The sequence below is a fragment of the Dromaius novaehollandiae genome, chromosome 5 (assembly GCF_036370855.1).
Source record: "Dromaius novaehollandiae isolate bDroNov1 chromosome 5, bDroNov1.hap1, whole genome shotgun sequence".
In the NCBI taxonomy this organism is placed as follows: Eukaryota; Metazoa; Chordata; class Aves; order Casuariiformes; family Dromaiidae; genus Dromaius; species Dromaius novaehollandiae.
In genome coordinates, this window is record NC_088102.1 from 51,834,965 (window position 1) to 51,855,785 (window position 20,821).

At 38.0% G+C, this 20,821-nt stretch overlaps 1 protein-coding gene across 4 annotated transcripts in view; it reads left to right on the top strand.

The window, feature by feature from the left end:
* Window positions 1-20,821, top strand: part of SHANK2 (SH3 and multiple ankyrin repeat domains 2) — a 374,573-nt gene that overhangs the window by 78,615 nt on the left and 275,137 nt on the right. For all 4 annotated transcript variants that reach the window (XM_064512811.1, XM_064512809.1, XM_064512810.1 and 1 more), the window contains one exon: window positions 3,056-3,133. In XM_064512811.1, coding sequence (XP_064368881.1) covers window positions 3,056-3,133 — 78 coding nt within the window. The remainder of the gene's footprint in view (window positions 1-3,055; window positions 3,134-20,821) is intronic.

The following is a 20,821-nucleotide window of genomic DNA, read 5'->3' on the forward strand; positions in this document are numbered from 1 at the left end:
AACACAGGTAACTATAAGCATGCGCTCATGGTAATTCCTGTTGAAAAAAATACTTAAAAATGTACACTTTACTTTTGCTGAGTAAGAATTTCCAAGTCTGGACTGTAATCTACATATGAACTGAAAAACTTGAGCTCGTCTCTATTTTTTACTTTTATTGCAATATTTTCATGGCTATGGATGTTTATAAGGTTATATGCTTTTAGCCAGGGTTGCGCAGTATGATGGAGAAATTGGGATAATCTTGTGCAGTACCATGTTTTTCAGGTAGAAATGTGTTTTCCTTCTGACCTCAGTGGAAAAAATTATTCTATACAACACTTAAGAGCCTTGCATTGAAATTTCATCTACGGTTTTTCAAGCATTTTTACAGTTGCTAGGTTTGACTTTGTGACTGGAAGTTTAACATCTTTTTGACCACAATATCATGATTTTGTTTCCTTTAATCAGGGAAATGTAAAAATAAAAAGTTACTAATTTTTCTCAGGGTGCTGTGGACTATGATTTCTGACTCTTTCAGTGTTCCTTTTCTTGACGGGTATTGTTAGCCAACATGGAAGGAACTGGGTTGACCTTTTCTGGATGGAGAGAATGGGAAGGACAGTGGTATCCTTTTTACCGCTTGATTCCTGTAGATGGAGTCATTACCCATTTGATTATGCCTTCCCCTCTTCCCTGGCGAATTTTCTCAGAATACTTTTTAAGCCAGTAATTCTGTCTTCATGAATATCAGCTACATGCTGATCTGAATAAATTCTTGTTTTTTCACTTTCTTTGTGGCCCCTCCAGTCACTCAGTGAAATCTAGACAGATTTTATGACTCTGTATTTTGTGGATAAAGATGCTGGGATGAAGCACGCCTTCTTTCAGATAATGGATCGGATGCTATATGACTACTGCTGTCCTAGTAAATCAGTTAATTAGCACTCATGGACAAGAAATTGAATCTTATCTACTGTCAAGCCCACACTACTTTGTAAAATTATTTTTAATCCTATGAAGGCCAAATAGCTGCTGCATATTCAGTGTACGTATGATATACTGAAAGAACAATACTGAGCTCTCAGCATCAGAAGTTAATCACTTGTCAGAGCTGTGCTATGACTGAACAGGCGTTATGGCATTGATTGGAAGAACCTTAACAGCACAGAACCTTAACTCCCTGATTTTGCATAGTTTTTGTTGTACTGCATACAACCATTAAAGCTACATTTGTAAATCAAGTGCAAAATTTTAAATTGTGCAACTTTTTTGGTTTAGCAGTACTGAATCATTTATCCTGATAACCAAATGAATCAGGCAATAAAATACAGTATGTTTCTTAATGTCATTTATATCTCCAAGTCCTAGATCGAAACAAAATTGTGCATTTTAATACTAACAGGCTTTATTAACATTTCCAGTGAGTTTACTAAGCAGCACCTAGTGGAATGTGATTCTTATGGAATATAACATAATGTACGTTTGTACATTATGGATCACTCCACAGTCAGTCAGAAAGAGTTCTCGGAAAAGTGACTCTTTTCTGAATAAGAACAACTTTAATTCTTTTCCCCTGGAGGTCTTCATTTTGATTGCAGCACATTTACTTCTCCTTTTGAATGATTACTAATAGAACACAACAAATTTTAGAAAAACGTTATGACTTTTTACACATCAGTTTAGATATTCCCCTGCTGAGAGGGGGCGAGAAAACATGCCTAACGTGCAGATTTCAGTGCAAGGAAATGACTATATCGTTTTTTATATATATATCAGTTAATTGTACGTCATTTAAAAATTACTGTATTTATGATGATTGCTAATATCCTGCCTTGAGATATGACCCATTCGGTTGTTTCAGTCTGTTACGCAGAATAGGAAGCAGGTGGACAAAAGGACATCATCTTGGAGTATTGAATCTTGGTGGAGGGGTAGGATGGCCTCCTTCCCAGATATATTTAGAACAACCCTGTGATGAGGGAGACTTAATGGGATCAAGAATCTGGCGTGATAAATGAGAAAATACAATGAAGAAAATTATTTTTAATGATAACCTCCGCATGTTCACTTATGACTGAGAATCTAGTAAATAAACTTCAGTTATGTCACTAAAATAGTTAAATTATATGATTACTTTCTCTGGCTGTGCATTTGCTATTAGAAATGAAAGGGAGCACATTGAAATATCTTATTTGCTGGGACTTCATAACATAACGACTAAAAATCTGAAAAGCACAACAAAATTAATAAAATTGTTTATAACAAGGAAATACAAAAATACTTTGAAATGTGAACTGGTCTGCATAAGGTCCTAAGGTGAATATTAAAGGTGACATGCAGGAAATAGTGCTATATATGGGTCTTGAGAAAGCGTAGTATTCTGAGAAATATGCTAGAACTACAGAGGTTTTCTAGCAGACTATAGTCAGTCATATTTTACAACAGCACAGATTAGTGACTTGAGCAATACAATGTATCAGTCCAAAAAGAAATTGATCTTAAGGGATTTTGTTTGCAGGTTTTATCAGTTCAGAGGACTTGAACTCATATTTTCCTCTCATCATTAGAAGTAGTAAAGCTATATTGGATTTGTGGTGCAACTGTTAGTATTTCTTAGGGAAGAGAGAGAAGTCAAGACTGGTCAGTACAGTCCAATATGTACAATACGCATACAATACGTACAATATCTATAGCCAGCCCAAATATTTTCAGGTAAATCTTCTTTTAAAAGAAAACAAAACCCAAAAAACAAAGCCCAAACCCAAAGAATCAGTGTTGCATACATTAAATCTTTAGCACTGAAGATAGGTGAAAAAATCAAAATAAGTGCATACAAGCGGTAAAACTGTTTTGTTTACTTTTTAGAAGTAGGCTTACAGGCTCATTCGTTGTGGGTACTGTTTACTGTACCTTAAACAGTCCTATTTTCCCTGCAAACAGACAGAGACCACATGAGTGTCAAGTTGCATTTTGAACTAACACATTTTCTGCAAAATCTGATTTGTTAAATATGGATTTTCCATAAAACAGTTTCTTGAAATAATTAACAGGTTTACCCTCCTACAATTTTTAGGAGAGCTGTGCAAGAGTGCTGCTGTTCCGGGGAGCCAACAAGGAGATTAAGAATTACAACAGTCAGTCTCCATTTCAGGTAAAAACAAAACAAAACAAATATCTCCCCTTCTTCCCTCCAGTGATGATAACAAGAAAATCTCTTTCTCTTTCTTAACATCTGGACTTGTTTTTTGTGGAGAAGCTATACTGCACAAGGTCGAAAATAGCTGTAGAATAAGATAACTGTCATTGCAAAAAATGCAACTTCTATATAATAGAAGTGGAGATGGCCTGGAATAAGCACCTGATGTCCCATTTTAGATTCCTTTAGGTTAAATGCAAACTTTGTGGCTTGAATCCATTTCTTTACCTTGAACCGAACACTTTAAAAACGTTTCAGACTTAATTTTTAAGGTGGGAAGGATAAAGTATTGTTGACAAAACCTTCCTTAGTCTGTGCCAGAATGAACGTCTTCAGGAATGAGAGGAAATTTCAGCCCCCCCTTAGCTGCTGTGGTGACACTGTCACCGAGTGTGACAATTGTGCAAGCTGTTGATGACAAAACTTGAAATAGTTGGTGTCCTGTGCTTGTACATGCCTTGCTTTGTGATTATCGCCGGTTTAATACAGATATGCAAAGGGTCACTAACCAGCTAAGTTTTACTTAGTTCCTATTGACTTATTCAAAAAGCAGCTCTTCCTTTGTGTACTTCATCGTGAGGTGCGAGGCCAGAGATCTGGGGTATGTTTCAGGGATGGGGCTGATTGAATGTATTGCTAGTGGTGGAAGTTGAGGCTATCATCTGTAGCACCAAAAGAATATGAAATCTTTCTTTGCATTAGTAAAAACTTACTGGATGTTTTTTCACCATTTTCTCATATTAAAGTACTTTTGAATTTTTAATTAAGCTTTTCAAATATAAGAAAATTGTTGAAAGAGATGTCAGGTAGCTTCTGATAACCTTAAGCTCTTATTTCTGATACAATCTCAGTTGGTCTGGATTTCAATGGAACATTCATAATGCAAACTGACGTGTGAGAAATAGGGGTGAAAGCTGTAGTGCTTTAAGAGAAAGTAATACAAAGAATTCTACTCTAGTTACAGAAAATAGTATTTTTGAGAGAATGGCGGCATAGTACCATATAAAGGAACTGTCTGGTTGAGAAACATGAAGGGACTATTTCCCAAAACTGAGTACTCTTTCAACAAAAAGAAATCCTGTGTTACTTTTACATGTTGTTATATCTTTTCCATTACATCCTTGCCCCATTTGGGATAATGCTGGAATTCAAAAAAGCCTGTCCTTTCTGTCATGCTTTGACAAGTGAAACAGAATATGAGCTGTGTCCGTGTGGGTCTCTGAGCTGATTCCTTGAAGTTTATGGGTAGATAACATCTCTGAGGTTCAGGCTCTTAAAAAGCTAGGCAAATAATTCTCCATCGGTTGCATTAGTGCCATATTTTGGAAGTTTTGTGGGCATAAGTTGTGACTCTGAAGAGTTTGAGTTCTGCCTGCAAACTGCAGCCAAAATTCATTGTTCTCTCTTGGGACCATTTCCCACAATTAAGGAAAGTATGCATTAATAATGTAATTTTAGGTATCATTTTCAGACTGCTAATAGTTTGCCATCTAAATATACTAAGCACAAATTTGCTAAGTACTAGATAATATATAGCTCTGAGCATTAGAATTATGGAGGATGAAATAATTGACACAAACTAATATTAAATGACTTCTGAGAATTGATTGATTAAAAAATGAAGAAGAGAAACCACTGATTAATTGGACAGATAGGTTCCAGTATCGTCTCTTTCTTTTGAGAATTAGATTATTTTATTCCTTTGTTTCTTGGTGACTCCCGTTTGCTTTGGGATTTTATGTGGGGAGGGTATGTGAAAAGCTGAATAATTTCCATTCGTCTTCCTCTTTGTACTGACTGCGGCACCATTCTTGCTGTTCCTCTTGGAACAGGAAAATACAGGGAAGGCAGAAAAGAAGATCTTTGTAACAGCTATTGCTGATGGTTTTAAGGCTTCATGAAATGCAAGATGACTGGCCCAAACTAGATAAAAGCAGGATAGAAAGTAAGCATAGGAGGCAGAAAAAAATAATCTCGGGAGAAGGGTTTAGCTGTGGAAGTGCACCTACCAGTGGCCTGTGTCCTGCCACTGTAGAATAAAGTCTTTCTGTTCATTATCATTTATTATGTGTTAACACTGCTAATGTTTGGAGTTCTAGTATTGGCTCCTCTCCTCCTAGTATTGACAATTAGGCTGGCTTTGTTTTCTAGATTGACATACTTAAAAACAAAAAACAAACAAAAAAACCTTTCTATCTTTTTACTGTATGGTGTCTTACTGTTAGGTATAGGGAATGTAGGAAAAGTTCTAGTTTTTACAAATGCAGTGGGTAGAGAAAATTATAGTGGCAGCATTGCAATAAAGCAGCATCAGAATTAATTCTTTGCCATCTGTCTTTATTTTGCTGACCTAGGCGATCAGACATCACAAATGGAGCTGTTATAAAATTATGCAAAACCCCCTTGAGTTAATAGGATTTTGCAAACTAAAAATGTTTACTCATGTAATCAGTAGCAAGGAACATTGAAGCATCTCATACGTACGTAATGGGGACTGCTGTAGCTGCGCCATCGATTCCTTTGAGTAACGTCCGTTATGCTCTTTCTTCAGAAATCTAAATGAATCGTTCTTTTAAAATTGCTGCTTACAAAACTCGTGGTGTGAAAACTAGGCTTTTCTGTAAAGTTAGAAGTTTCCAAACATGGAGAAATTTGTGTGTGGCTTTCAAGGTCTGCCAAAAAAATTATTTTAATGAAAATGGGGACCGAAGTTTCATTTTGCATCTAGTGTTAGTGTCCAGTGAATGTAGTGTAATTTTACGAAAGCGAAAGAAAGTACTTTTTGCCAAGTCTATCCTAAAGAATGATGCTCATAAAGTATGGGTTTGCAGGATTATGAAGAAGGACAACCAGTCCGGGCTGATCTCTCTGCCGTTTGATTCAGATATCCTGCACGGCACCGTGTGCACATCTCTGCCCGGGATCTGGCTATCCTTCTTTTTACCTTTTTGTTGCCTAGCAGAATTAGTATTAGAATGGCATTTGCTCAGGTATCAAGGCCATGAAAAAGCTGTTATGTGTTTCCTGATTAAGCATATAGGCTTTTGTTAGCTACCTTTGAAGGGATATGTTTCATCCTGACCAATTACTGGTCTCTGTAAGTCAGTAATTAGTATTGATACAATTGATGTTACATCTAGCCTAAAGTCTGTCTGGGAGTGGAGACCGTAACAGGTTTTGCTGATAGAAAGTACTCTGCAATAACAGAATATGGCTCAGCAGAAATCTCTCCGTATGGTTTTTTCTAATGTGTATTAACACTTGTATGGACATGGCGTGGATCTTCTCATTCTGTCCTTTCCATTTTTGTTCCAAGTAGATTAGGGCTGTTGCTGCATCACTGTCCTCGATATAAATGGGAGATTTTTTTGTGTACGTGCATTTCTGTAGTAAGCTGAACTACCAGTTAGAGTTGAGATAAAACCTGTACCGCTTCATTATATGGTATTGCCAATACTGCTTATTAATCACTCCATTTATTCATCCCAAGGTGGCCAGGTAATCAAGTATCTTGCATGCTAATTATTCTGGGCTAACAGATGGAAAGAAAAAAAACAGCATTACAGAGCTGGAGGTGCTAGCTAATAATGTATTGTCTGTGATATAAATCGTGCTTGACTATTTTTTTGAAGTAGCTATAATTAGAGCAGGTCAGTGCTTTCATTCACATCACTGAGCTTCTTGCCACGTCTGCCAGAAGGACTAGTCTGCTGCTATTGCAGAGCTTGCTGAAACACAGTTTGCCACCAACATACAGTAGCTAAGTTACAGCTCTCGTAAACTGGCCTATGGAACTGTAGCTTCAGTTCCAGGTGTACCTTAGCTTTTAAGTTCCCAGTGGTTTTTAGACTTTTTTTCTATTACAATTTCTAATTACTAGAAACATGGGTGGAAGCTTGTTTCTTGGTCTTGTAGCATCAGCAAAGAGATGAACTAAAAACGTCCCAAGATGTCCTTTCAGAAAATGCATGATGTCCTACCAACAGCCATAACTACTTAGTTTTCCCCACACCTTGTGTGCTACTATATTAATTTAAAATAATTTCTTCCCTATCTGGCAAATATTAATCCAGTAATTCAAGAATCTGAGTTTTGCGGTGTTTGTAAGCTATTGAAATTTTCTTGTGCAAATTCAGAAGAAAAATACACCTTGTCTGTCATGTTTTTTCTTTTTTTCTTTTTTTTTAATGAACAGAAGCTCTGTATGAATAATTCATACGTTCTCATATGGGCTATAAGCACCTTGAGGCTTAGAGCTAATAGAGATATTAATTAATCAGCATGTTTAAAACATAAATGTTCAAGTATACAGAATAACTATCCTGAGGTTGCATTTAGCTGACAGCATTTAATGGCAGAGCTGTACCTGAGAAAGCTTTGTCTCTAAGATGTACTTATTACGGACCATTGCTGTCCCTGATCAACATAGGTTCTTGATGTGCTTATATGATATAGGAACCAGTAGGAACAGTGATCTTCCCCTTCCGTTGCAGGTAAGGTTGTTCCTTTCACTGTGTTGGCAGTACACTTGCTTTCACTCGCTTGTATTTGTGCCAGATTTGAATCATTCAAAATGAAATTTTCCATGCCTGGTGTCTCAGGCTGCATTGTTTGGAAAAACAAAATGATTCAGCTATTTGGAGTACGGGTGAGGGGAAACATGTGCTGTTTTGCTCATACTGAAAAACTCTGTTGACCCACCTCTCCTCCTGTCTTTTCCCCTGTTGTGTTATGTTGTTTTGTTTAGTTTTGTTTTCTTTAATTGCCCGGCATGCTGTCAGTGATCTGCATGATAATACCACGACAGTATGAAGCGGTTTGCAGCCTGCCTCGAATGCAGGGCCTCCGAAAGGAGACTGCACGGGTAAGGGAGGGATTTGGAGGCTAGCTGGGGGGATGCAGGTAGGCAGAACGGGGCTCGCAGTAGGGGAAAATGCAAGACCGGCTGAGACTGCGGCTGGGAGCCAGCCACAGAGCCGAGGGGATGGAGGAAGACCAGGGCTGATGAGGGTCGTGGGGAGATTTCTAATCGCCAAGGACAGAAGAGAAAGAAAATCAGATTGGGGGGAAACAGGGACTGCCGGGACAAAAAGAGTAGGAAGCCTCTGGTGGTGGGAAGCCGGGAGAGGGGGAGGTAACAGAGCAGAGGCGCGTGCAAGGCTCCCCGCCAGGTAATGGTCTGTAAAAGAAACATCATCTCTGTTACCCAGCATGTCACTGGTATGGCTTCCCAAAGCCCAATTTTTATTTATTTTATTATCATCCTGCATTTTGCAACGTCTCTTTTTGACGGAATGTGTAGGCAAAGGACAAGAAATTATTCCCGGGTGTTTTTTGCCTCTGACTTCCTTTTGAAGGTGTAAAACTTGGATAAAGCTAATTTTAACCCCCAAAATCTCTATCCAGTGCGTTAAGAAGGCATCTTTACAGATAGAAAGTAGAAATGTTTTCTCTCTTGATGTAAAATTATGTAATTGTTGTATTAATGGAGCATATCAGCTTTACATAAGGGATTTGTGTTTTTGCCAAGTATTTATTTTCATCCCAACTCCTTTTGTTACAAGACAACCCTGAGAAGCTCAGAAAGAATGTTTGAAGTAGGTAGATTTGGAGAACTTCTATCTTAGATAGAATTTGCTTAGCATGAGTAGCCGCACACTTGCTTAGCATGAGTAGCTAAATTTGCTGAAGCCTTAGGCCACGCTCCTAGTTCGGTAAGAAAGGGCCCCAGAGCTGGTGCAGGCTGGAAAGATAAGGGAGTTACAAGCAGTCTGCATTCCTGTGCCCCACTCTCCGAAAGGGAGGATGTCAAGGCTGTGAAATAAGGCCTGTTTGGGCGCCAGGACCTTGGGAAGCAAAGCCTCCTCTCACTGTTGAAACAGTGTTAATTAAGGGGTCTGGATTATGTCCTCTTCCTCAGGACCTTGGGAGATAACATCTACTGACCCAGCTGGGGCAGTGTTAATTGATCAGGACCTTGAGAAGCAGGGGTGGGACCCAGGGAATGAAGAAATCACTAACCAATCAGTGTAAAAGGGAAAGTCGCTAATCTGGCAATTTGTTTGTATAAATGCTACTTGAAAAGTTGGGGGGGTATGCTCAATTTGTGGGAAACCACCGAGCACCCAGGCTTGCGCAGGTCTGAAATAAATAAACAAATGTCTCTCCTGAGTGTGTAATTATTGGCTTATTGCACACCGGGCAACGAATCCGCTTTTCAGACAACACTTTCCTAAAGCACCTGTGTAAACAATCTATCATTGAATATCATGCGTATTATTGGCAAAAAGTACAATTGTTTTCTCATGATGCGTACTGCCTTTAGTCAGACTTGCAAGTTTTTCCAGCTTTTGTCCTGATCTGAGTCAAATCGTGGAATTTATTCATACTCATTTTGGTTCTTTTATTTTTATTTTTAAATGTTAGGTCACTGCTTATGTTATGAGCTGTGTGTTTTGCAGTGTACAAATAAAAGCTAAAAGACAATTTGCCTTGAAAGAGTTTAAAATCTAATTTACGCTTACTCATTGTTTGTGATTCGACATAAATATCAATATGAAAAGGTTTAACCATGTAATAAGAAAAGTATTAGCAATAGTTATAATAAAAATTACAGAGAATGCCTTCTTAAAGCTTGGACATAGGGGCATCAACAGCAGCTGCATTTAGTGTTTTTAACTCTTTGCCGCTGGCCATACCAGAACAAATTACAGATTTTTTTTTTCTCTTTAAAAATAAAAATGCGAATGGGTATCTATATATGTAAACACACACAAACACCTCCCCCCCCATTATTTTCTTAAAAAGAGCTTAGTAAAAAAAAAGAAAAAAGAAAAAAAATCTTGCTGATATATCCAGATGCAAATAATGCATAGCTATGAGGTGTTTTCTAATCACTTCCCTGGAAGTGCTATTTATGTAGAGGGACGGGTATTCTTGTTTGAGAAAAAAGCTTTCTGGGAATCCTGCGCGTCACCCTGGCTGTATTTATGCCATTGTTATGCTGATATGGCATCTACTAGGGTGCTAGGGAAAATGTTGCTAAATGGCAATACTCCTGAGAATGTAGTAGGGCTTCAAAGAGGAGATGTGAGATGCTGCTAGTTTTCAAGTAACACTTCCAAGAGAAAAGCGCTTGGCAGCAAGTTTGAGGCCGCCTCTGTTGTCGGTAGCTTTCTGGCCATTGCCAATTTTGAAGTATTGACAAACTGTTGGGCAGATGCTTCCCCGTACTGGCGTGTAAAGTACAATTAGCAAAGGTCAACATTTGGTTCATTATACACTTGGGGACCAGAAGATGATGAAGCAGAATGTAATACTCTCGCTGGAAACATGTGACAGCAAAAGTGCTTCTGTCCCAACTACCTCTGAAGGCATAGCAGCGGCTTCGGAAAATTCAGGCTTCAGCCACTGTGAGCAGCAGCCATTGTCGCGCTCCAGCCCCACTTTTATCCCGAGCCTCTCTGCGTTTCCCAGCTTTTTCGGGACGGGAGTTGCAGTTCTGCACGGGGGAATCCCACGAGCCTTCTCCTTCTCCTTCTCCTTCTCCCCGGGGCTCGCCAGCCACCGAGCCGGCACGCGTGTGCCCGACTCTTACAGCCTGCTAAGGGCAGGATATAATGAGAGAGGAGCAGGAAAATGTGTGTGGATAAATAATGGGGGTAAAATCCATTCGCCTTGATCGAGCAATGGTTTCTAGAGGGCTGGCTGGCCACGCAGTCTTAGCCTTTGTCGTTTTTTAGAAAAACAGACAAATTGAGGTGGTAGTAAAAAATCTTTTATTGAGAAAGGCAACATATTATTATTATTATTATTATTTTTTGAATCTCTTATTACTGCACAGTTGTTCTGTGGCTGTAAACTTCTGGAGGTATGTCCATGAGACCGTCTTTTATTTTATGTTCTCTGTATATGATCTGAGATCATTTTTGCTTCCCCCGTTAAGACAGGAGAGTCCAGCAGAAGTGCCTCAGGTGTTCTTGCGTACAGCAGCATTTCTCGGGCAAACAGAGCGTCTCTGAGGTAGCTGGAAGCCTGTTTTTCCACCAAACGGATAAACTTTAAAACCCTTAGAAGCAACCGAAACTAGGTTATAAATGGGAACAAATTAAGCAAACTAAATTGTAAGGGTCACTACCAGTTCTTGCCTCAAAGAAAGCGAGGCTTGTGTGCGATGCAGACAGAAGAGATTGGGTGTCGTGGGTGAGACCGCACCAGGCAGCGCAGATTTCTGTAATCTTAATTATAGTGTTGTGATAGCAAAATTGAATATTGCTCCTATTATTTTACTTGTTGTATATCCTAGAAGAGAACATGGATAAGTTCTTAAATAGCCTGATTGTGACTGAACAGCCGCACATAGCATATTTTATCCTTGTGAAAAGGTCAGCTGTGACAACGCTGCATGTCTCTTTTTCTGTAGTTATAGAGAACAGTGTAAATTTTCTTAGAATTGTAATTGGAAATATTTTCTTTCACAGTTGTGTCTTTAAAAGGAAGTTCTTGTGGTTTTATTGGTTTATAACAGATTTGGGGTGAATAAATATCATGTCTCCAAGTTATCAAAAACCCCCATTAGTGTATAAGACAGGAGCTATACAAACCACATTAATATAAAATAGCCACTTATTTGTATTACATCATTGCCAAGATTTTACAGGTATTGAAATGGTAGTGATGGGCACAGGATAAATGTCCAGTCACAAATATCTGTTGTTTTTTTTCCTCAGTGTTCCCATAGAATAATGTATTATATCAGATTCTGTTCCGAGCTTAACCGCAGGAGAGAAGGAAGATGTGTTTCTTGTATAGCCTCTTGATTCCTGTGCTTGTAAGAGGGTGAAACTGTATGGAAAATTGATCTCTCAAACTGCAGAGAAACATACGGTGTTATTTAGAGATGTTAATACTATTTGAAAGAGCATCTCTTGTGCTGGGGCTGCTTCTCTTGTGATGACCGGGATCACGAGCTCCGTCCTGTTGTTTTCCTGTATTCCTCTGCTTGTATCCAACGGGATCGTCACAACTTACGCTTTCATTTCTGAGCAATGATGATCTTTGTATTTCGTGTCTGTGCAGTGCCGAGCACAAGCCGTGGTTGGGACTCCCGGGCGCTTGAGGCCTGCAGATAACGATTAACAATTGTAGTTATGGTTGAGAGGTGATGTGGTGCGTGATCTCTTGCTTTTGCATGAATATACAGGCTACTCAGTGTTAATTTCTGGCAATATTTGAGTGAGTTCTTGTTTCTCACAAAAGTGAAGGATTTATGCCTCTAACATAAACTAAGCATCCTGTTTTATTGGTATTGACTTTTACTAGACTGCTCTGTCCAAAGGTTTTATTATGGTTAACTCCTGGAGTTTGGAATGAATCCACCAAATGTATTTGATAAAAAAAATCATAGTATTTTATTAACCAGATGCTTTTCATCCTAAGGGTTTTCAAAAGCTTTTAAAGCCATTTGTGGTAGCAGTTCAAGCAGCACTGTGTTATTAAGTGTTTGCGGAATTGGATCCCATAAACAGCTTTTACTGTGAAATAGTGGGCAGTAGCTATTGCCTGCTGTGACTAGGAAAACATTTTTCTGAAAATATTTTGGGGAGAAGCTGCTTCTGAAAGTATAGTGGCTTTTGGCTTTTTTATGAGGTAAGGCTGGACTGAGAGGCTAAAGTTTTGTACCCTACAGCAGCACATACCGGTACACGCTTTAGCTAAATTTTCTGTATAATCTAGTGGTTACTGTAATTTCAGGGAAAGCAAAATATAGCACAAACTCTGTCATTCTTTTTCTAAAAGAGTTCTGCTGAAGAAGATTGCATTTCATGGCTTTCTGATTTAGCATATTATTGTGGGGAGAAAAGAGAAAATTAAGTCAATTTTATTACTGGCTTTGTCTTGTCTGATTCATCTGATGCTGCAACCTGGCTTTGTCTGCTTTCAATAAATACTCTCTTGAAATTACTGCTCACCCATGTAGCAGTAATAAGGATTATGTAATAGCTAGCTTTTGATAGGTCTTTCCCGTTTGAGCTAGATTTTCCCATGGAACGAGTCTGTAATTCTACGTGTGTGTATCACACTGTTTGCTTTTCCTTCTCATGTTAATTATTAAAATACAACTGTGCAAAAATGCATCTTGCTTGAGAATGACTTGCTACGTGGCATTTTAAACTAGCTGAGAAGCAGAGAAATGTATATTTCTTTTTTTTCTATTTTTTGGAGTGGAAATAGACATTAGATTTCTTAATACTTGAAGTGACTGAGGGAGAGGCTTAATACTATATATATGTGTGTGTATATATATATGTGTATATACACACACACACACACACACGCACGCACCCTGTATAAAGCAAAGTAACCTAAAAAAAATTCTTATCTTTCTTTTTTTTTTTTTCTTAAAGAGGGAAATAAAAGAATGACATAAAGCAGTTAAGTTGTGTTGGGGAAGAATTTGTCTGCTTGTTCCTTTTTTGCTTCCTGACATGTTTCATGGGTAACTTTAATCAACTTGTCCATGTATTCAGTTCAGCAGTTTCTGGCAAGCTGGTTCTTGCATAACGCCAGATCCTTTTGTCATAGGAGTTAAGTTTGCAGTTCAAAGCCAAGAGAGTGAGATGGTTTAGAAGTCATTTGCTTGCATGTTGTGAGGAAAGGACTCACATTTTTTATCTTGGTGTCCATGCAAGCTTAGTTTAGTCTGAAGGTATTCGGTCATAGTTTATTCATGAATAAGAGTAGTTAAGTTTTAACAGCATAGTTGTATGCTTTTATAAAAGGACAGTGTAAAATAAAATACAGTTTCTACTTTTTAATCATATCAAGATTGCTGGAAGATGAGCATGTCTGCCAAAAGGTGTTTTAAGGTGTCTGTCCAGCAGAGAGTCCTGCTAAGACAGCACTGCAGGACATAGAGAGACTAAAATGAGGTTGTTCAGTACAATAACCTTCCCTTAATTTTGATTTGAATTCACTACGTTTGTCAAATCTGGCACTGTTTCATGGCTCCTGAGTGTATTACAGAAGACCCAATAGGGGCTGTAAAATCTGTTGCAAGTAAAACCAGCGTTTTAGCAAACAAAGTGAGGTAAGTAACACTGTATTACGCTTGCAGTGTACTTTTTGATAAAAGCCAGCTAAAAATATATCATGTATTTGGACATCATTGTGTCATTGTATATTTGCCTTTTTTTAAAAAAAAAAAAGATATTATAGATAAACAATTAAGGTAAAATCCTAGTTGCTTTGAGGTCGATAAAATTTGGTTTGACTTCAATGGGGGTGGAAATATGTTCCTCAGACTTCACTTCAGACTCTTTTAAAGCCATGCTGCCTTCTTGATTTCCGTCTTTCCATATAATCTATTCTACTTCATTTAATTCTATTAGCATTACCTAAGTTTTGCACCATTGTTGTCTTCAAACAGTTAAATTTGCACCCTACATTGCAACAAATAACTGCTATGTTCTACAAAATCTTTAGCTATTAATAGATAATTCATGTAACTTGCTGTAGCTGAAATCAAGATGTTCCTTCTCTTCTGAACAAAGATGTTATGAGAGTTTTAGGAGGCAACAACAGTACTTGGAAGGTTAAGTTTATAACTTTTCCCCCATTCCTCGAAGAGCAGTCAGGACACCTTTACGTTCCCTGCAGTAGCCACTGCTGCAAAGCCTTTTTTTTTTTTTTTTTTTTTTATTGCCCAGCTGAGGCACTTAGCCCTTCCACCCTGGCACAGGAAGCTTTCCATGAGCTTTGAGGTCCAGGGGTGCCATGCTTAGATCTTACACTGCTGCATGTAGCAATACTTGAAATTTAAAAATCTAGCCCTAGATTACCATTAGAAAATAGACAGGCTACCCGGGTGTGGCCCTCGCTGTTAAGCTCTAGGGAGAGTTGTAGTTCTTACAGATCTGACGTTACAGGTTGCATCTAGCACAACAGATCTTTCATACTACGGCAGTATAGAAAGCGTGAATACTTTGACCTTAATAATAAGGCAAAGTGATCATGGCAAGCTTTTGTTTAAACAGTGCTAAAATGATCAAGGGAATTATGAAAAGCCTCAAAGAAATATTGGCCCTTTCCCATAATTTATATTTTCAGATGCTAAAACTAGTTGTTGAGCAAATGTAAGGTGACTATTTTAAGATACTGCATGTCAATGTCTGACTACAGATGGCTCCATGAATCATAGTTGGAAGAAGGAAAATGTTAGACACTAAGATATTGTTGCTAAGAGATTTTTGTACACAGTATGCTAACATGTGCTGGTAAATTTGGGAGCAGTAGCAGCAGCATGCTTTTGGAGAAAAAAAATGCGGTGGTAAGGAAACTGTCTTCAAAGGACTATTTAAAGGAAAGTAACATTATTGTGCTTTGTTGTATCAAGAACCGATGAAGATGAAATTGTCTTTCAAGCAGATAATATACAGAAAACATCCAAAAGGTAAAGGTAATCGTGCTATCCAATGAAATAGAGAGCAGCGAGTAGAAGGAAAAAGAAAAAATAATATAGTTTGGGGTTTAAAGATAAGCAAGTTTCAAGAAAAATTAAAGGTGACTGCTGATATTTTGCCATCTACTAGACAATAGTACAAAGTCAGTTCCTTTCAAAATGCATATTATTAGGCTTGTATTACATTATATAATTAGAATGGTTAAGAATTATTTTCTGTCCAGGAAATAAGCGTACATGAAAATACTGAGTACAATTTTTAGCTGTATTCTTTAGTAATATTAATGTTGAGCAATTTTAGAAAAATTGCCAACACTTTATTGTCCTGGCAGATAATAGAGATTATTTCTGCACTTAATATAAATATCTACTGACTACTATATGAAAGAAAAAAGTACAAATTTAGTGCTTGTCTTTATTCTATATAAAGCTTACTTTATAAGCTTTACCTAAATTTGTAAAGAATGTTATACCTCATATAAAACTTTAAACTCCTAAATATTCTTTTAAATCTGTCTCTTTTCAAGAAAAATATTATTACCTTATCATGTACACAACTATAAACTTCTCTAAATAATAATTTGCTTCTGATTTCTAATTAGATATAATATATCTTGACTTAGCAACCGTTTACTTTTTATTAAAAATTCTGGGGTGTAAATGTAAACATTTGTGTCTCCATAATGTAAACAGATGTATCTCTTTGGGGTCATATGTATCGCATTTCATACATATCATATGCCTTCAGGAGCGCTGTTAGGAAAAAAAAAGTGAATTAGTGATATTAATAATGATATTAATCAAGCATTTGATTTTATTTTACAGTAATGAGATGAACTACAAAGCTTCCTATAGTTTTCTTTTACAGCATTACAGCCTCAAAGCCAAGTATAAACTGTAATCAATGCAACTACAAAATGTGGGATGATGCTGTTCTCTTTCATTTTAGAAAGTAAAGTACAGAATTCATGATCATCCAACATTTATATTTTAGATTACCTAGTTACTGTAACTGCATGGAATTCTCATACTGGTTCAGAAAAAAATTCATCTTGCTATATTTACTAAATTCATAGTGTCTACTTTAATTGAAAACAGCTAAAGTTTATGTTGTGCTTTGAGCTCAGAACAATGCTTGTCAAATTGTCACATTTTGCTTAAAATATTACAAAAGAATTTATTTCCAAAGGAAATTGAGTTCTGGATCTGTTTCTGTATTTATTGAATAAATAAGCATACCTTATAAAAGCTTCCTGAAGTTGCATAAGAGACGAGATGTATTTGATAAGTACTTTTTTCTCCCCCATCAATGGAAAAGAAATCAGGAATGCAGATCGCTTCTTGCTATTCCAAACCTAGTTCCATCTGTACCACTGAAGAGTCTTAAAATCTACATGCTGTTCTTATATGAGAGCAAGTAATGGATATCAATTTAAGATTTTTTTTGAGTCTGCAGGGTGTGCTTCATGCTTTTGTGTCACTCTCTCAGGCAGAGAACCTCATTGTGCGATGGGCTGCACAGGCGTGCACAGTCGTACATGACACTATTGTCTTGGCTCTTAAGAACCTAAAATTTAACTTTGAGTGGCTTAAATTGCATTTCAGAAAACATTTAGTGTTGTCTCATGTAAATTATTACTCAGCGTGCTATCCTAAGAAGCCTGTTTGACACATTGCATATTCAGAATAATAACAACTTTGTTCCTAAGACTACACTGGCCCTTCATTAAGTGAACCATTTGCAGGAATGCTGCAGTTAAATTCCAGCCACACGCATGCAGAATTATTTCGTGATGCCTCAATCCAGATTCTTCTGTTTTGCATTTTGTGCTGCACCTTCTAATGTCTGTGTGGATGGCTACAGAATTGCGTACATGGTGGTACACAATGACAAACTTTGAAGCGGCTTTAGACTCTGACGAGTCTTCACCTCCATCTTTCCCTGGGAAGAAGAGGTATCTTAGGAGCAAAAATAGCAGCTCAGCACATAAGAAAAATTATGCTCATGGGGAGGACTATCTTGAACTTCATTTTATTAGGGAGAGCTTTTACTATGGGAGGCCATGGTAGAAATACGTTGGAATTGAACTGCATTGCTTTTTCTTTGCCTCACAGTAAGCACTATTATATTTCTGTATCAAATTTTAAAAGTTTGCGTGCCCAGACACCATTATAATGGAATGGAATTTACAGATGACCTTACTCTTAGATTATTACATAGTTCTTGATATTTCAGCTATTAGGTGAATTGTTAATTTTTTTTATAAATTAATTTATGTTTATTAAATACAATAACATTTCTGATCTTTTAATATTAAGAAAACACGTGTCCTAATTATGACACACAGAAAAGTTTTCCAGATGGTCTCTTTCTTAATAAAGTGACCCTAAACATTCCTTCTAAAATCACTTGTGATAATTAATTCCTCATGAGTCTCTAGCGATTGTGAAAGCTATTGCATAACAGTTGTGGCCGCCTGAATGGTGTTTCTTCATTGTTAGCATAATATATTCCTTAGAGGCAAAATAATTGTAAGTTTATGATTTGACTTGAAGGCAGTTTCTTGAGTGTCTTATGGTTTCAGTGTCTCCTCGGTTGCAGGATTGCAGCATCTCTTTCTTCTCGTTCCATGTGAAGGTGGGAGAGAAACAAATAGGGTAGATGTACCTCAGACTACCACATACGTTCCACCTGCTTTTCAGTTGTTTGGCTTAGACTAAGCAAGTCAAGACCAAAGTTGCACTTTTGTCCTGGGATAGGACCATCTTTTTTAATGTCTAGTGGCATACCTGAAGTCATTGCTATTTTAAGCTCTCTGGAAAGACCATCGTTTTAGTGAGTGCTGCTGGAGAGCAGAGGCAACGGAGGGGTGAAACATCAGCACTGAAGGCAAGACTAATGCGGTTTCCTTTCATCAGGAGAGTGAAATTGTTGGGGGGAGAGAAGAGGCGAAAAAACAGGTGGGGAGTTTTAGCCTGCTATATTAGTGCTGGCTAGTTTTATCATCTACTCCTTGCTGTGAACTGCAGCTACAGCTAGCTGCAGCCCAACCAGCCTCCTCGCCGTTTCCATTTAGACACAGCCTTTTAAAGCTTTATGCCTCACCTGGTCTCAAATTGAAGCATGTGCAGCAGAAAAGTGCAGCTGCCTTGACTGAGAGCGAAACATAGATGAACTGTGAGATGCTTTCCTCACTCCTGTTGAGAAAGTTTGTCAAAGTTCATTGGCCGGATTTAAGAGGGAACAACCTCAATTTCTGTCTTTTTGGTGGTGTTTCTTACTGTGTGGAGCAGCTTGTTCCAAAGAGCGATAATGTGATTTAGTCTTGGTGCTTGCCTTTCAGGGACAACGTATGAAGTTCCAAAATCGTGTTTGCTAGCAGGCTACAAAGATCTTACTCTAATTTAATATAATCTCTACCTGTGATGCATTTCAAGAGCAGAAAAAAATCAGTTGCAGGAGGTTAGTGACAGGTAAAGTACATATAATTTCCAATTTCCCAAAAGGAACAAAACACTGTATTAATCATAATCCAAAAGGTCTAAATGCTTGAATATAAGTAACTGATATATTGCCAGCTATATTTATGAGGCTGAAGAGAGACATTTGTGAGATGATATTGATATGTAAATCTGAAAACATTTATGAATCCCTTGTCACACAGCAGCCTCTCACGGGACTTTTGTTAGGTTTCACTGTACACACAAAGTAGTCTTTCTTGCCATTATTTAAACTGAGTTTCTTTGGAGAACAAAATTCAGGAAAGCAACTAACCAGATACTTCAAATGCATAATTTCTGAATTGACTTCTGAAAGACATCTTAAAAGCTTCCTATATCCAGAGGGAACATTTCTCACTGTAAATATCAGAAAACGAGAACACTAGAATAATGCTATGCCAGGAGAAAAATCCCTTCTGCAGGTGCATCACCAATTACAGTCATTCATTCCTGGTCTGGTACCCCTTGCCAGGATACCCCATCGTTCCCCCCGCGCACCTCTCCTCCCCAGTCTATGCGTCATAGCTACTTCATTCATTCACATTTCTACTTCACTGAGCTGTCACTTAGTTACCATCCGCAGCAACTCCCACGTGTCAATTAAAATCATTCCCTTCTTCACTAAATTGGTGACAGTCTGTCTGGGATTGCCTGGCATGATGAATCGCAAGCCATTGAACCAGCTGCACGTGGAAGAAACATCTGTCTGTGAGACAGCTCATGAGACGATGGGGTGACGGTAGCGAGCTTTGCTTTGAACAAAGCAAAGCAAATATCCCCATCAACACATGGCTTCTGAGCACGCTCTGCACTGTATACCGGGGCAGTAGCAATCCACTCACATCTGCACTTAACTGCCTTAGCAGCGAGTCATGGCCCCATGGCTGGGTACTTGGCGCACAGTGCCGGTGGCAGTATCCCATCCGACCCCTTTCAGTGAACCCACTGACATTTTGTTATGATGATGACAGAGTACCACGGAAGAAGGTGATGCTGCTGTCATTCCATCTGCATGGATTTACCATTCATTCTTTCTGCTTGGTCTGAGTTACCTCCTCCAAAGATATGTCATCTTGCTTGGCTTTACTTTCTGCTCACTTCCCCTTTGTAAGGGTTTGTATTTGTTAAATTAAGGTATGTGCAAAGGGGAGGTCTATAGCTGTTGGTAGGAAAAAAACAAATACCTTCTGTAAAAAGCCTTTTACTTCTATTTTAAAAACATACAGGACAGAATTTTGAAATTATTCTTTACCTCACATTCACAGTTGGGTTAGTCATGTGAGTCATCGGATGTCATCTGAAAATGATTAGGTGTCCATATTAACACCCTTAGTGGGATAAGCCAATCTTGGAGGGAGGGAGCTGAGAGGTGGTTCACTTTCGTTACGATTGTTCATATAAGATACCTTTAATGATACTATGAAAGATAAGAGAGTTACTGCTGTCTGTATGGTACAGTAGAGTATAGGACAGAGATCTGAAACCAGCATCAGGGTAGCAGATAAAGATCTTAGCGTGGGTCTGAAGGTACCATAACTGTTCGACATAGTCAGCTGGACTTCTTTGACACAGTGCTGTGAAAATACAGGCGCATTTTTTTTGATTCTGGAGTCAATAGCAAAGTAAATGCATCCTTTAAAAATAGGGCAAAAAATTACAGGTTTTAATAGAAATTTGGATGA